General features: G+C 38.0%; 1 protein-coding gene across 4 annotated transcripts in view; it reads left to right on the top strand.

Moving 5' to 3' along the window:
• Positions 1 to 16837, top strand: part of Themis (thymocyte selection associated) — a 165206-nt gene that overhangs the window by 58972 nt on the left and 89397 nt on the right. For all 4 annotated transcript variants that reach the window (XM_005389175.2, XM_005389174.2, XM_005389177.2 and 1 more), the window contains exon 4: positions 5798 to 6846. In XM_005389175.2, the coding sequence (XP_005389232.1) occupies positions 5798 to 6846 (1049 nt within the window). The remainder of the gene's footprint in view (positions 1 to 5797; positions 6847 to 16837) is intronic.

The following is a 16837-nucleotide window of genomic DNA, read 5'->3' as shown; positions in this document are numbered from 1 at the left end:
CTTTTGCCGCTGAGCTAAATCCCCAGCCCCCTGCAGTGCTTTTTAAAGCTATTTCTACCAAACAGATCCGGTAGTAATAAACTGTCTCAATTTTTGCTTGAGACATATTTATTTCTCCTCCAATTTTGAAAAATAATTTCACAAGATTATTTTTGGATGCAAAATTTTAACGTGTTTTTTCTTTCAATATGTTAAGTACATCGCTTTATTCTTGCTTGCATAACTTCTGAAAAGAATTCCAATTTAAATGGCATTCTTGCTCCCCTCTAAGGGCTTTGTTTTTTCTTTCCTGGGTTTCAATACGATGTTTCCAATATAGATATTTCTGGTGTTCATGATATTCAGTGTTCTCTGTGTGTTAGTACTGTTAGAAAATTCTGAGTCTTAACTCTGCGGATTACCCATTTGTTCATCTTCTTCTGGCGTTCTTAGGGCAGGCATATTATCTCTGTTCTAATTGTCCCACAATTCCTGGATCTTTTGTTTCAATTTTTTCCAGTTCTTTTTAGGTTCATATCAGTATATCTTCAAGGTCATTAATTCTTTCTTCGTCACTACAGTATCCATTTAAGTAAAGTCAGTCTTCATCGTTTCTTTATTTTTAAAATTTTTTTCTTCACTTACTTTTCTCACAGAACTGGAAGTCAAAACCAGGGCCTCATCTGTGCTAGGCAAGTGCTCACCACTAAGTTCCAGCCCTAGCCACATTGTATTTCTTTCTTTTCTAACATTTTGGGACAAGGTCTTGCTAATTTTCCCAGGGTGGCCTTGAACCCTGCTCAGATGACAGGTGTGTACTACTATGGCTGGCTCATTCTTAACTCCTATTGTTGTACTTTTAATTTGTATAATTTCATTTAAAGTTTTTTCTAGACTTTCAATCCCTTTACTGACTTTATGCATCTTTTCTTTATTGATATCCTATAATAACCCTTAATATATTTATTGCATGTTAAATTTCTGTTCTGGTAATTCCAAAATCTCTGCCATGTGTGACTTTGGTATTTTTTACTTGCTTTGTCTCTTCTTTGTACTAGACTACTTTTTACCTTTTAACATAACTTCTAAGGTTTTTTTTTTTTTTTTTTTTGTAATTTGCCATTTAACATACTCTGGAAAAGTTTTGTTTTGTTTTATCTTGTTTTTCTTTGCTTTGTTTTGTTTTGGAAAGCCAATAGGACCTTTCAGGTAAAGGAAATGAGGCAAATAGTCATTCAGTGTGAGGTTTCATGCTTGTCTGGTATGGAGTTGGATTGTTTTTACCCTGCTGTAGCTGTGAACGTCAGAGGATGAAGTTCCGCATAGTGTCCTTGTTTCTGTCTCCTTTCTCGTCTTTCCCTAGAGACTTCGTCTTAGGCAAGGTCTTAATGTCAGTCTTTCAGCTGGGGTCTCCTGTCACTACACAGGAGCCCTGCTGATGTGTTGGTGAGATTTTGGGGGCAGAAGCCTTCAATAATCTGTGTATCTGAGATGTGACCTTCACAAGTGCAGCTCAACTTTTTCCTCTCCTGTAGGGAACCAGAATGGTTAGTCAAGGCTAGAATTAGGATTCTCCCCTCCCTGCATGGAATTACAGAGGAGACTGAAGTTGGCTGTTTCCTCTTCTTTACATAGAAGATCAGGCTGTGATAAAACCCATCAAGTCGGTTAAACTGCGGTGAAATGATTTTCCTTGAAGAAAGAACTTTTTAAGAAAGGAAACCATAGTGTTCTGGGCATATTGTAGGATGGTCATTTTCCCTTTCACTGTACTGAAGGCGCCAGTGGATTTTTCCTCAGTCCTCCCCTGAACAATTGTGAGGCTCTGGGAAGAAAGACTCAGGAATGCGGGGATGTCCTCTTTAGGAGCTTATCTCCCAAGCTACTCCATTCTTAATTTCCACCAATTAATCACCCTTTAAATGCTCCTGCCAGTTGTTCAACCCTGCAGTAGTTTCTGCTGCCTGTGAGCTGTGCCTGTCAGAATCATCTACTGTCTAGTGCTGGGGATGTTGCTTTGCCCTGTGACCTTAATTCTCTGCTGCATCTAAGAACTGTTGGTGGTTTTCATTCCATATTGTTTCTCTGTATTGAATTTTTCTGTCCATATATATTGCTATTTTTCCTTGTTATTTTTAACTATACAGTTAAATCTTGATAAAAAAGACTTCATTTTGCCCATATTTTATACACTAGTATATCCATTGGTTTGTTGAAGCTAAACAATGCAAATATTAATTTACTGAGCCAATCACTAAGTAAGATAAATCACAATCTTAAGAGATATTTTAAATGAGGTATATGGCATCTGCTATTATGTAGAGTAGGAGTTTTAACAGTGGAAAACATTTTTCCCCAGTGAAATTTACACAGAACTGTACTTGTTTATGGAATTATTCTTTTTAATGCCCACTGAAGTACTCTCTGCTGGCTATTGTCTTTTATTCCTTCAACTCCTTCAGTTGACGTAGGAGTTGAATATCTACTCTAGCCAGGCACCACTGTAGATACCAGGGTGTTCATGGACAAACAATGAGAGGCCTCTACGCTTGGGAGACAATACTTCAAGTTGAGAAAAAAATTAACAGGCAGTGGTCATAATAAGTAAGCAAGGTGCATGGAATAATGAAAGTAAAGAGTGACATAAAAATAAAGGGACAAAAGCAAAGGGCAGGGATGTCTGCGATTTAAAATAGAACACTTAGAGTAGGTCTCATTGACAAGATTGTATTTAAGTAAATTTGAAGAGGAAGAAATGTTGGCCCTAAACATACATGGCTGAAGGATAAAGCAGGAAGACAGAACAGTCCTGCCGATATGAGTGTTCTGGGGTCAGGAGAAAGTACTGAGTTAGCGAGAGGTCATTTCTTAGGTGATAAGGTCCACGTGGTACCCAGGCATAGGTAAGGACTTCAGCTGTTCTTCAGCATAAAAAGAACTGACACTGCAGGTGTATGAACAGATGGCAGACACAATCCGTTCAAAATTTAAAGAGACTCTCTAGTCACTCCACCAAGATCTCAGGGCATGGATACTCATTCGGAAACCACTGCAATAAACCAGGTGAGAGATAATGTGGAAGACCAGAGTATTTCTGATGAAAAGAGCCTCAAGTGTTAGAAAAAGAGGGAAGCTAAGGATGTCTCTGAGGTTTATGGATTACGGGAAGAAAGAGGAGTTCCCAACAACCAACATACAGAAAGTACCAGATAATCGAAGTTTTGTCAAGAAGATCAGATTCAGTTGGGGCAAGCTGATTGTGAGAATGTACTAGATGTCGAAGTGAGTATCTAAAGTAGTATCTGGAGTTCAGGAGAATTATTTTCTAGGCTATCCCCTGGGAAGACAGAACCATATAGATATTTAAACACATAACACTATAGAAGATCACTCTAGGCATGAATAGACACTAAGAAAGTGACAGAACCAAGACACATTTACCACTGCGTGTGTGAGTAGTGGGTGGTATCTAGAGGAAAAAATAGCAGTAAAAGCTGAGCAGAATCACAAGATAAGAGGAAAATATGTCCAAGCAGAAGGAGTCAAATCTGCTATGTCTAATGCTATTTGTGTGAGATGTGTAATGTGGTAGACCAGCATTCGTTCAGTCCAGTTAGGAACAGAAGTACTGAAGGAAGGTCAGGGAGCAGATACAGAAAATTCACTGAGTTTAGGTAGCCTGGCCTGGCACCCTTCCCTGGCAGAAAGAGAGCCCTCCAAAGGTAATAAGACTATTGCCGGGCTGACAGAATGCACCGTGCACAAATATATATTGCTATCTAACTTAGGGCCCATATGATCTGATAGGATAATGTACAGCATCCAAAAAGTCTTAATGGAATCTACTCTACAATCTCTCGTTCTTCCCTAGACTTGATGGATGGCATAAGACTAGGATGTCTATCTAGAGCTAGCTCTGGAGTTAGTAAATGTAATTCACTTTGGTCAAAATAACAACATTTTGATTTCTAAAATTTCTAACAATTTTCTTTTTTGATTTCTAAAATTCAAAACAAGATTTTGATTTCTAAAATTGGCTTCTGGGAAACCTACAATAACAATAGCTAACAAAACTTAAGGTGTGCTAAACTTTATAAAATAAAATGATTAATATAAGAAATGTTGTTTTCAATCCTATTCTTTTCTAAGAAAATTTTAAAAATCTTTACAATTTTCAGTCTGTTGACAACAGTTGATTTCATTTTTAATCTCCAGAAAATATGGTAATACTTTTTCCTGCTGTGTCTTTACAGCTCGATTATACAGACTGTACAATATGATACAATGTATAGAATTCAGGATTTCAGATGTTCCCTAAACAGTTAGTGATATGAAAAGTGGTAACAAAAGCAATGTTTATAGCAATGAACTATATCTTCTAAGTTTCCCAAATTGTTCATTTTCAAAAACATCGAAGGAAGAAGGAATATTAACAGTGATTAAAAATATTAAGAAACAATAGGGAATCATGAAAATGCTATAAAGCTTATGTTAGAAAACCATCAAAAACATACAAACTATTATAAAGTCCTGCTAATGTTAACACATTGTCTTATTTTTAACTCAGGACCATTCACAATGATACTGTGTGAGTAGTACGTAAAGAACAGATGCATGATTTCGGTAAAACAGTGTGTCTCTGTAGACGTAAAGAATTATTGAAATAATACGGTGACTCTTTTCCTCAGGGACGCAGTGGTAAAGCATCTGTCACTATGCCAAGGGCTCTGAGTGGCTGTGACCCTCTGTCACCACGCTTTCCTATCCAGGAGTAACCTGACACTCGTAGAAAAAGAAATAGCTTTGACATTGGGAAAGATTGCATTTGATAACTTTTTACATACATTAATCTTAAGTACTTTGTATCTGATGAATCTGCTGTGTTGTTTTACCCCACAGGATAAGTAAAAAGAATATACAAGTTGGGCTTTATGCATGAAGAATCTTGTCTGGAATACCAAAACTCATCTTTAATAATTTTACATATAACGTCTAGGCATCAAGAACATGACTTACAATGATACCACATATCACATTTAGATACATATTCATATATATTATATATATGTACATATATATATGTTCATGGATATGTCGTAAGACTGTAAGTAAATACACAGGACTGGGTAACACTAGAATCAAAAGAATGGTTGCCTTTAGGTAGCGGTGAGGAGGAGGATCTTGAGGGAGTTCATTAGGCTCCAAAAGACTGGTTGCTTATTTCTTAAATAAGCATGGGGTTACATCGCTTCTAGGCCTTTTGGCTAAGATCAGTGTAGCATGGGGTTACAGATTTTTTTATTGTTATAGTACTTTTTGCAGTACATAACAGTTACTAAATTCATTGTAGGGGCTTGGTACATGTACATAACACATTTCAATTTCATTCTTTCCCCATCCCTCTACCCCTTTTTATTTTTCTAACATTAGATTCATTTATTTATCTTATAAGACCTTATAAAGTTAAGGATCATGTATACAGATTGAAAACCAGACTGACAGACCAAAGAACACATAAAATATATAGGACAATTGTGCTACGTCAAATATAATCTCTTTCCTCTTAACATTTAAGCAAATGAAGCTCACATGTCAGAAACAGTATATTATGTTCACCTGAATACTTTCTTTTCTGAAAGAATGAAGATGTTTGTGTATATATACCAACTCCTCATGACGAATGCAATGATTATGTACTATTAACATGTCCTAATAAAAATAAAAACTAAAAAAAAAGCAATTTTACAGCACCAAGAGGGTATCTCACAGCAAACATTTTGAGGCCAGAGATGTCATTGTTTTTTTCCTTCCTTTTCAGTTCAGAAGGATATAGTCCGCATTCTCCCCAGTCTAGACGTCGAAGTCAAAGACATAACTGACTCCTGCGATGCGAACTGGTTTCTTCAGCTGTTATCTACAAAAGATCTCTTTGAAATGACTGGTACAGAGTTTCCCATAGTGGCTGAAGTCATAGAAGCACCTCAAGGAAACCAGGTGCCCCGAAACATTTTACAGCCTGGGAAAATCATTGTGATCCATCAAAAGTACCAAGCATCAAGGATCTTAGCCTCAGAAATCAGAAGCAGTTTTCCTAAAAGACACTTCTTGATTCCCAGTAGCTACAAAGGCAAATTCAAGCGGCGACCTCGGGAGTTCCCGACCGCGTACGACCTAGAGCTAGCTCGGAGTGAGAAGGAATCCCTCCACGTAGTGGCCACCAAAGCCTTTCATTCGCCCCACGAGGAGCTGTCCTCCGTGTCCGTTGGGGACCAGTATCTAGTGCATCACTCAGACACTACTGAAGTGCTCTGCGAGGGAAGAAAGACAGTGGTGAATGTTCTGGCCTGTGAAAAAATCCTCAAGAAGTCGTATGAGGCTGCACGGCTCCCTCTGTACATGGAAGGAGGTTTCGTGGAGGTGATTCATGACAAGAAACAGTACCAGATTTCTGAGCTCTCTAAGCAGTTCCGCTTGCCATTCAACGTGAAGGTGTCTGTGAGGGATCTTTCCATTGAAGAGGACATTTTGGCTGCGACCCCAGCACTGCAGCTGGAGGAAGATATCACAGACTCTTACCTGCTTATAAGTGAGGTTACCAACCCCGCGGAATGTTGGGAGATTCCCATGGGCCGCCTGAATATGACTTTTCAGTTAGTTGGTAATTTTTCCGGGGACACAGGATCATATATCGTCAGAGCTCTGATAGAAGAGATTACAGAAGAACAGTACTACATGATGCGGAGATACGAAAGCTCTGTCTTGCACCCCCCGCCTCTGCCTCCCAAACATCCTCCAGTGAAGGAAACCAAGTTAACCCTGCTCACCTTAGCAGAAGAAAGCACGGCAGAACCACCCACGTCCCCCAAGGTAAGGCTATGAATTCACAGATGTTACTCCAGAGTGTTTTTCTTGAGGGCTTAATTCCAAGTCTTTCCTGAATTTGCTTCCTTCCTTTCATGTCGTATATTTGAAATGAGCCCTTCCAATGAACACAGTAGACGAATCAACGGAGCTGTAAGCTGTTGCAGCGTTTTGATTTCGACGTTGAACCGGTAGATGTGGCATGAAGTCTCTGTTGAATTAGAAATAGCAGAGATGGCATTTGGATCTGATGGCCCACATTGCCAGTTCCACAAGTTCTGGCAATTAAGAATGTTTTACAAGTTGCCTCAGAAGCAAATCTTTTATTTTGAAAGTGCTGCTCATTTTTCCTAGGTAGAATTATTTTAATACTTCATCCAGGAAATGAGCATACAATAAACTCCCTTCTCCTGGTTGGTTGCTGGTAGCGTGCATCTACAACACATGTCTTCATTTTGTTTTATGTGCTGAAAGATGTAAAAATATCTTGGCAGAAATGCTTGTGCGAATGTGAGCATCTGCCCACAGTATGCCTGTCTTAGAATTGTAATCTTTCGCAGTTCTATTGAAAAACAAAATCAATAAAATTAGAGACAGTATGAGATCATTGCAGAATGAACCATTCCATAAGCACTTTAAAGGTTTGGGATGGTTGTTCAGCTTGCTCTTTATGCAGGGTCTTTGCCTCCTGAAGGTTCCTGCTGGCTGCAGGGAAAGCTTGCCTTCCACCAGGAGATGCAGGTTGCTTCTCGGGCTGTGATAGTACAGTGTCTGTGGGGAATCCAGTCTTCCCTGGCTGATGCTGTGCTAGCAGTTTAGGGAAACACAGAAATTAGTCAAACAGAGACAGGAAACATGGCTACACTCTCAACACTCCTGAAAGATACTAAGTAGCCTTGGGCTTCAAGGCTCTGATATGGATATGGAAATACTTTTCATTCCACATGTCAAATGTTGCATTCTGACTGTATGCTGGGAAAGTCAAGTGAATATCACTAAACTTATTTTCAGGAAAAGAGATAAAACCTGCAGGAATTTTCATCTGGTAAAACAGTTTTGAAGATATTTTAAAAGGAAAACAGTTCCCAAATAATGTTGGTTAGCATAATTACCACTAATGTGGAAGGTGACTTTGCTTTCTTCTAACTGACGTTTGTATTGCTAAGTTGAACAATATGAGAAAAGGAATGGTTTCCTAATTTTTACTTGCGGGCACAATAATACTGCCGCCTACCCAAAGCTATGTGCACCTAAATTCCCAGAACTATGTTGCATTTCATGGCAAAATTAAATTTGCACAACTGTTTAAAACTGAAAACTTTGAATGAGGACATTGTTCCAAACTGTTCAGGTCAGTTCAACTTAATCACAAGAGTCCTTAGAAGAGGGGTGGTATTAAATCTTCTCTGAATTTCTTGTAAAATTCTGCTGTGAATCCATCAGGGCCTGGGCTTTTCTTTGTCGGTAGATTTTTAATCACTCTTTCAATCTCATTAATTGATATTGGGCTGTTCAGGAATTTGATATCTTCTTGACTCAACCTTGGTAGTTCATACGTATCTAAGAATCTGTCCATTTCTTCTGAGTTTTCTATCCTATGGGAGTAAAGATTTTCAAAGTAGGTATTAATGATCTTCTGAATTTCTGTGGAGTCTGTATAATGGAATATTACTCAGCTGTAAAGAAAGATAAACTTGGGGCTTTTATAGGTAAATGGTCACAACTAGAGACCATACTCATAAGTGAAATAAATCAAACACACATCTGCAAGCACTGCACTGTTTCTTTAGTGTAAAGCCTGAAAGAGTTCATTTAAACTAGGAGATATGATAGACATTGGGAATTGATAGGAAAGCACTCATAGGTAAAGGATAACTGGAATATGGGAAAAGACAAGGGAAAGAAGGAGAAAGTTTGTATGTATGTATATGCAGGATAGTTAACACGGGTGTTCTACTGTCTTGTATTTCCTTGCTGAAAGAAACTGTCAATGAGTCCTTGCTTGATCAGCTTTGTATGTCTATATCTGTTTTCATGAGAAACCACTTTGAAGATATCAATATGTAATACAACAAGCATTGTTAATTCCATACCACTCTCTTTGTAACTCTGTACTGTCTGTACTGATCCTTTGCTATTTTGTAAAATGTTGTCTGTCTGTTAGTATTTTTCACCTTTTATTTTTAAAATAATAATTAAAAAAAAAAAAAAGAGTCCTTAGAAGAACCCCATGCAGTAGGAATCAGAGTTAGAGGCGGACGTGACTGCAGAAGGATGCTCAAGGACACAGGCTTTGCTGCCTCTGAACATGGAATGCATGAGCCATGGGCCAAGGGACCCAGAGAGCATTCACAGGCTGGGAAAGACAGGAAAACAGACTGTCCCAGCAGTCTCCAGAGAGGAATTCAACTGACAACATGTTGATTTGAGATCTTGAGACTAGCATTGGTCTTCTGACCTATAGAACAGTAAGATAATAAATTTATATTATGTAGATTACCAACTTTAGGGTCATTTACTACAGTAATAACTAAAAGATTATATAGAACTCAAAGTTGAGAAGATAAATGAAATCAACACAACATCTGACCAAATTCATCCCTGAGGGATTCTAGATCAGTTAAATAACTTCTCATTTCCTGTTCACAGGTAGGGACATGGGTTCTCGGTGTCCAGTTTGAGTCTCACTCTAGAGAACATCCATTGGAGTTTTAAAAGTATTGCTATGACATTTAGAGGACCTGGAACTATTTCCATTTGAGGGGTGGTTGTGGGAAGGGAAGGATAGTCTAAACGTCAAAGACTTGAAAAGAAAGCATTAGATAACAAGTTATGCGTAAGTAAGGACTTGTTTTGTTGGAAAGGCTTTTTTTTGTATTTATAATTAATTAGCTCATATATCCGTGCACGGTTTATGGTGACTCAGTCAACATACAGGCTACACCCTCCCAAGAGGAAAGCTTGATGGAGGTGGTAATCTTAGCATTTGTGCTGCTACAACAGAAAACCACAGACTAGAGCTGGAACGTGGCTCAGCGACTGCCTAAGATGTACGAAGCCCAGGTTTTGATTTCTAGCACTAAAAATCACCCACCCAAATAAAATACCGTCCAAACAAACAAACAAACGAGAACAAGTTATAAGAAACTCTGAATATCAGGTAATTTATGAAGAAGAAAGCTTATCTCAAATTTGGACCTTTGGAGGTTGGGAAGCCCAGGTTCATACTGTCTATTGAATGAGCCTGTGATTCTTGAAAGCACCATTGCTGCATCTTGCAGGGAATAAGAGCAGTATGTTTTCATGCAGCAGAAGAACAGAAGAGAGTGCATGTATTCCCACAGAATTTCTGCAGAAGAGTCAGTCCATTCAGAGGCAAAGCCCTCATGACCTAAACAGCTTCTCTAAGGCTTCACCCCATGAAACTCTGTCATGTCAACAATGGTTCTAACACATGAATTTCAGAGGGGGCAAAAGCATTCACACCTACTTGACCTTCACCACAAGACTAGGAAGCCATGCACTCAAACCATAGCAGTGAGGAAGGAAGTGAGGTCAGTTTGCCTCAAATAATAGAAATACTATAACTAGAGTATGAGGCGAGTAGGAGAAACAAAGCAATTGATGTCCACCACAGTCAGAAAGCAAGGGATCACGTGCTTCAGCAGCACGTGTACTAGGAAGGAAGAGATCAAAAATCTTCAACCACTGAGAAAAGCACTCAGAAAAAACTTAAATTTTTAAAACGTCTTTTGACAAGTGAAAAAGATTTACATGTTTCATCGGGAGAGAAACACAAAACTAACACAACCACAAAACTATGCTGACTACATTGCTAAAATAAAGTCAACACAACATCTGACCAAATTCATCCCTGAGGGATTCTAGATCCAGTTTAATAACTTCTCATTTCCTGTTCACAGGTAGGGACATGGGTTCTCGGTGTCCAGTTTGAGTCTCACTCTAGAGAACATCCACTGGAGTTTTAAATGAGTTGCTATGACATTTAGAGGACCTGGAACTATTTTCATCTGAGGGATGGTTATGGGAAAGGAATGGTAGTCTAAAGGTCAAAGACTTGAAACAAGATGGCGTTTGTTTTAGTAAATGAAGAACTGCTTTGTGATAGAGTGCAGGTGAATATGTCATTACACCATCTGCAACACAGGTTCATGTCAAAGGGAAGGCTTTTTGTGTAATGTGTTAGGTTAGATTTGATACCCCCAAAATGGTTATAGCCCAGGATAAGGGAAAGTAGTTCAGTGATGCTGTCAGTGGCCCCTATTTTTACAGACAATTTCTCAGACAGTTGAGAAGAATCTCCAAATCCTTGTTTATGGTTACTGTCATCAATGCTAATGTGGTCAATAAAGCACTATATTTTCCTGAAATCACTTTAAAATGTCAGAGGATGCTATAATTTACTCGTGTTAAGACTTTCAAACCTCCTCATGCTCCATAATTTTTCTCTTTGTGAAGATAGGAATCTGTTTGGTAGATCATTCATGGAATACAAACAGAAACTCTGTCTGTTTCTGCATAATATACTCAAAAATTTCTTGCAGCCAACTCTTTCTTCTTATCCCAATATCATCCTTTCATATATTTCTTTTATGTTTCTTCTGATAGCTGCCCCAGAGCTCTTCTATCATGTATACTTTCAAAATGATTGGAAAGGACATTTTCAATACTTTCCAGGAAGGAAGCAGCCAATGAACCCAAGCCTCTAAGATTTTGGTTGTATATCAAATACTGCTTTAAATTCAGAGAACAATTCATGTAAGTTATTCAGAGTTTAAATATTCAGACTCATTTAGTTCATTAAGATGCCTTCTTACACGTGCAGAGAAGTGAACTAGATGCTCCATTAGAAGAGTTTACTTTTGCCTTCTTCATGGATCATTAACTTTATTAGATCATTTCTTGAATTGCTAAGTAACAGGATAGATATATGGGAAATCTAAGACCAAGGATCTTACATGTACTTAGGATTAGTACATTCAACTATAGTAGGCATCTGTTAGCACTTCTAAACTGTGGAACTTCGTCTAAAATGTTTGCAATGAAGACCACATGAGTGCTCATTCTAGAACTGGGTGCAGTGAAAAGAATTGTTTTCCAAGGTAAGGTTGTCAAATATCCTCTGGCATTAGCAACCTCTGCATAAGAAGAAGAGTAAAACAGACTGACTTAGAAACCTGAGAATTATAACTTAGGTATTGATAGTGGCAGGTGAGGGCAGAGTGCTGGATTCCAAAAGAACAGCTGCCTCCCTCAAGGCCTAGGTAGCTTCATAATAAAAAGATAATGTTTTTTAATGTGATAGTTACCTGTTGGGGAAAATGATGTGTGGGATCTTAAAAAAGTTGTGGGTTCTGTTGAGTAACCCCTCAAAATTCTCCTTAGGATTATGAAATGATATTCAAATAGTGTCTTTAAGAGCAGTGCTTTTGGATTCTTAATCTGATGCAAACAATATCATAAAGTGGTTAAATTAACAAACCTGGGCCTAAAATTGTGTGCTAAGCAGAAATTTTGTGGGCTGGACTCTCCTTCCCTGAAGGTTAGGTGCTGTGTAAGAAGTAGTTTCAGAGAGTTTGGAAGAACATGCACCCGCTGGGGTTTTTGCCTGTCATGGATATATATGGCTACGACTTCTGAGCACAAACACAGGAGGAATGTAACTTCTGTATTCTGATGAAACGGTCTATAACTGGAGAGAAAAACAAACCTTTGGTTGAAAGATGAGATATTCCATGTCTTCAGAGACTGCAGTGGTACCAGAAATCTTGCATTTCGCTAACTCTGTTTGGCCATTTAATGCCCCCGTGTCCACTTTGTTGCTGAAGTTTCTAGACTTGTGTCAGACAAGAACACCCACGGGAGGCAGTGCAGCAAAGAGCAAGGGAAACGGAAATGGTGCAGTGCAGTGAGCAGGAAAGAAACCCTTCACCAGAGTGAGAGCAAGGGCTGAGAGAGGCAGAAGGAAAACAGCAGTTCTGGGAAGTGCAGAGAAAACACTTTCACAGCTGCGGCTGGGGCTGCACGTCGCTTGGGAACACTGCGACAGAGGGAGAGGTACCCGGGAATGTTAGGATGCCACAGTCCTGGGCTACACCTAGGTCTTTACAGAAGAGATAATGCATCATATCTGCTCATTAGTTATTGACAGGGTTCTGTCACAAATGATGCAAGTTGTTTTTGCTTTTGTTTTTAACCCGAGGTGAAGTAAAGACATTAAGAGTGTTGAATTTGTAACTACCCCTGAGCCTCAGAACGCAGATAGCTGTTCATTTGTGGTGCCTCCCGCTCCTGGTCTTGCATAGAAGCTATCAACCTGCTCTCCCTCTAAACAAAGACCATCATTCGAGCAGTTTGTGAAAATTACAGGCGATGGAGGTGGAGCAGGGGGACAGGAAGTGTGTGGCGTGTGCTTGAATCTGGAAATAACAAAAATAAAGGGAAACTGTCCTTTAAAACGTGACAATTTTTACACTGTGAGATAGAATTTCAGCACTTTTTAGCGACATAGGAGCTGTTCTTCAGGCATGAACATACAGATTAATAAATAAATCATGGTTTGTATTGCCCGAGGTTGGTGTAGTGATGGCACAGACTGTAAGCAACCAACTGGGGTCTAATCAGCAAACAAGGAGAGGGGAGGGCGGCATGAAGAAAGGGTTGGAAAGTGGGCAAACTCGGTTACAACTGGAAGTTCCCGAGTAGAGATCTGTGCCAGATGGAATGCGTAGAATACGTATAACTTCTCTTTTTCCTCATGGAAGTAGGAGAGAAATCCAAGCTCTGAAAGTGTTGCTGGAGGCACAATTTGCACTGTGCTAATACTTACAGGTGAGGACTGGTGTAAATGAGGCTTACATTTTTTAAGAAGTTGGTTAAATTCACTACAACCTTCTGAAATATCACCTGATTTTAAAAGAATTTCCATGATAAATAAATCAAACTGATGACAAACTACTCATATTTGCTGTAGAACTCATGTCTGAAAAATGTTGGTACGATTGAAGTAAAATCCTACTTGGAAATACTTACATGAATCAAGTTTGTGATTTCCTTTGAGCTTTCAAACACCTGAGAGTGTTCTTACCTGGGGAGTGGTCATGAAGAATTGTAACTGATACTGTTCCCTTACTCTATCAGTGGTGTCCAGAACTAAAATGCTACTAAATGTAGGATTACAACATTTTCAATGTTGATACTACTAATTACTCTTTAGCAGCAGAAAATAGATAAACAAAAAATTTGTTTTCCCATTAGATTAGCAAAATGATTGAGCAAAATTTGGTGTAAATGACTTTGCATTAACTTTCTGGTTGTTCAGAAAATTAGAATAATTTTCATTTTCTTAAATGTCCTTGAAGTGATCAGAAGTAGCAAAAGAAATATGGAATATTCAATGCACAGTGTATATAAAATGAGGTCATCTGAATTGCTACCTTCCCATAGACTCATCAGGAATTTCAGGGTCAATAGTCACTGAGTTATATATGGGCTTTAGAGATATTTATGTTATGATTTTTGAACTTACTACATTGAGTTTTATTTTTTCAATTTTACAAAAAGAAAAAAAAGTCGGGAAAAAAAAAGGAAGTAAACTCCAGGTGACTTTGCATTTTCTGAAACTGATTTATGTGAATGCTGCATCACTGTTTTCATCAGGTATGAGTTTATTTTGAAATAAAAACCTTGCTCAGGAATAAATCAATAAGATATAAGCTATGTATTTGAGCACATAAGCTTCGCTATACCTCCCTGGGTTCTTGAAAGTCCAGCATTAATTTAGTCTTTTGATGATGTTTTCATTGATGTCAGGCAGACTTATATCAATGAAAATATTTATGCTTTGCTTCCCCAAGTAGATTTCTTGGCAACAGAATAAAAAATGACTATGAAAGAATGCATAAGGATAGGCTATCAAAATTCACTATTTTCCCCAAATTTTGAAAAGTAGAAAACTTAAGAAAAAAATTATCTTAAAAATGAAAGAAGGTAGGAAGTGAAAATAAATTTTGAATTTAAGATATCAGAATGCCTTTAAGTACTCTAAGAATTTATAGAAGGCAATGATTCACATAGCATGAATGAAAACTTTTAGCTTACCTTTTGCCATCCTAAACTCTTTGTATATTGTTTGCAGTCTAACTTCAATATTATTGTGAAGTCATAAAAAGTTCCTACTTTGTTCTTAAATATCAAGACATACTTTTAACAGAACAAATTGCTTTTAGCTACTTTGGAAGATATATAGTCATTTAACATATTTACCATGAAACTGAAAACTATTTTTTTTTAATTTTAAAGAGACAAAAAAACCCAATAAAAACTATACAGAATTTCCAAACAAGATGATAGGAAATTAACAGTGGTTATTATATTGCATATTGTTACCTTCAAAGTAGTTGCTTAGATTACCAGGTACAGACATGCAAAAGTGATCAAATAATGTAAGGATTAACTGTTCCTTTCAATAGAAATTATACACAAGATAGCTAAGACAAAGAACTACTTTTGGATATGAGGAGAAGAGAAAACAAAGAGGGACTGTATGAAATCAGAAGACTATAAATTATAAAATTAGCCAAATGGGAATCATACTAAAGACCAAAAGAACTATATAATAAATTTGTTGTTATTTACATAAACACAAAATTGAAAAGGGCCGATTATAAAATTATGCAGCCATGTGATGTACAAAAGCAATAATTATCTATCCTGCCAGTGTAATTGAAAAAATAAGAATGTTATTCTTACATGTGCATTATGTTCATTCGGGTAACCTTCAGATGCTTTATATGCTCTTTGTCTTTAATCAAATTTTTTGTTTTTACCAAATGCTTTACCAGTCTTGGTTAATGTTTAGCAAGTTTAGAGTCACCAGTTGTGAAGCTGGATAAAAACACAAAGTCATGTGAAGTTTGTTCTCTCAGTTGTTACCTGGGAATGAGAACTGCCCTGGCCAAGTGAGCTTTCCCTCGTTGATTTTGCTCCCACCTTCTCTCCTGAGCTTTAGTCACCACATTTTTCATTCATACTGGAGTCCATCACAAGCAAATTCTCTCTCACATACCTGTCAGGTATCCTAGAGTAGTGTTTACAGTATTGTTCTCTACTTCACCCCTCCACACAGTTTCATGAGATGAGTGCTGTTATTATCCCTATTTTTCAGATGAGACAATTGAGGCTGAAATCTACATCATAGTGACTGACCATTGAGATTCAGATACCCAAATTTATGGTCAGTCTTTAGATTCTGTACTACAGTAGGTGGCAGAGAGCACAGGGAAGCACTCCTTACTTTTTAAAAACCTTTCTTCATGGTTTCTTTATTATTTATTGTAGTCTCTCTCTCTCTCTCTCTCTCTCTCTCTCTCTCTCTCTCTCTCTCTCTCTTCCTCTCCTTACTCTCTTTTTCCCTCCCCTCACTCTCTTTCTCTCTCTCTGTCTCTCTCTCTCCCACCCCCTCCTGTAATCTTCCTTAATACCTTAGAGTTCAATCTTCAATCTCTTCTGTATCTAAGCTCATTCTTCAAATTCCTAAGCACACTCACAGATTTCATATTTTATGCATATAAAATGTTGTGAAGGAGAAATAATTATGCACAGAGTCATTAATGAAAGCTACCTTGGTATATCTTGTTTTAAAATCTGTTTAGAGCTCATCTTTTCAGGAAAGGTCAGTCTTCAAGAGGCACCACAACACTGTCTGGTCTGGATTGGTGGTGGTGTTCTCAGCTCTGCCTCTGGAAGATTGCAAAGGTCAGAGGAAGTCCTCAGATGAGAAAGAAGACTTCCTGCTGACATACTTGTCTTGCACATGTAGACCAATGACATTCAGGATATTTCTGTCCTGGTCCAACAATGAGAAGAATGTTGAGAATATCTTGAATATTCTAAGCAACATGGATTTTAGCTGATGAGCTTGGGCATGGGGTGCAAAGCTGTTTTGTCACAATTTAGTGTTCAGCTAAAGTAAGTT

This window comes from Chinchilla lanigera, unplaced genomic scaffold, assembly GCF_000276665.1.
Source record: "Chinchilla lanigera isolate Chin_1 unplaced genomic scaffold, ChiLan1.0 scaffold00035, whole genome shotgun sequence".
NCBI classification, from domain to species: domain Eukaryota; kingdom Metazoa; phylum Chordata; class Mammalia; order Rodentia; family Chinchillidae; genus Chinchilla; species Chinchilla lanigera.
The sequence above is the reverse complement of the archived record's forward strand: the minus strand, read 5'-3'. Positions and strand labels throughout refer to the sequence as shown.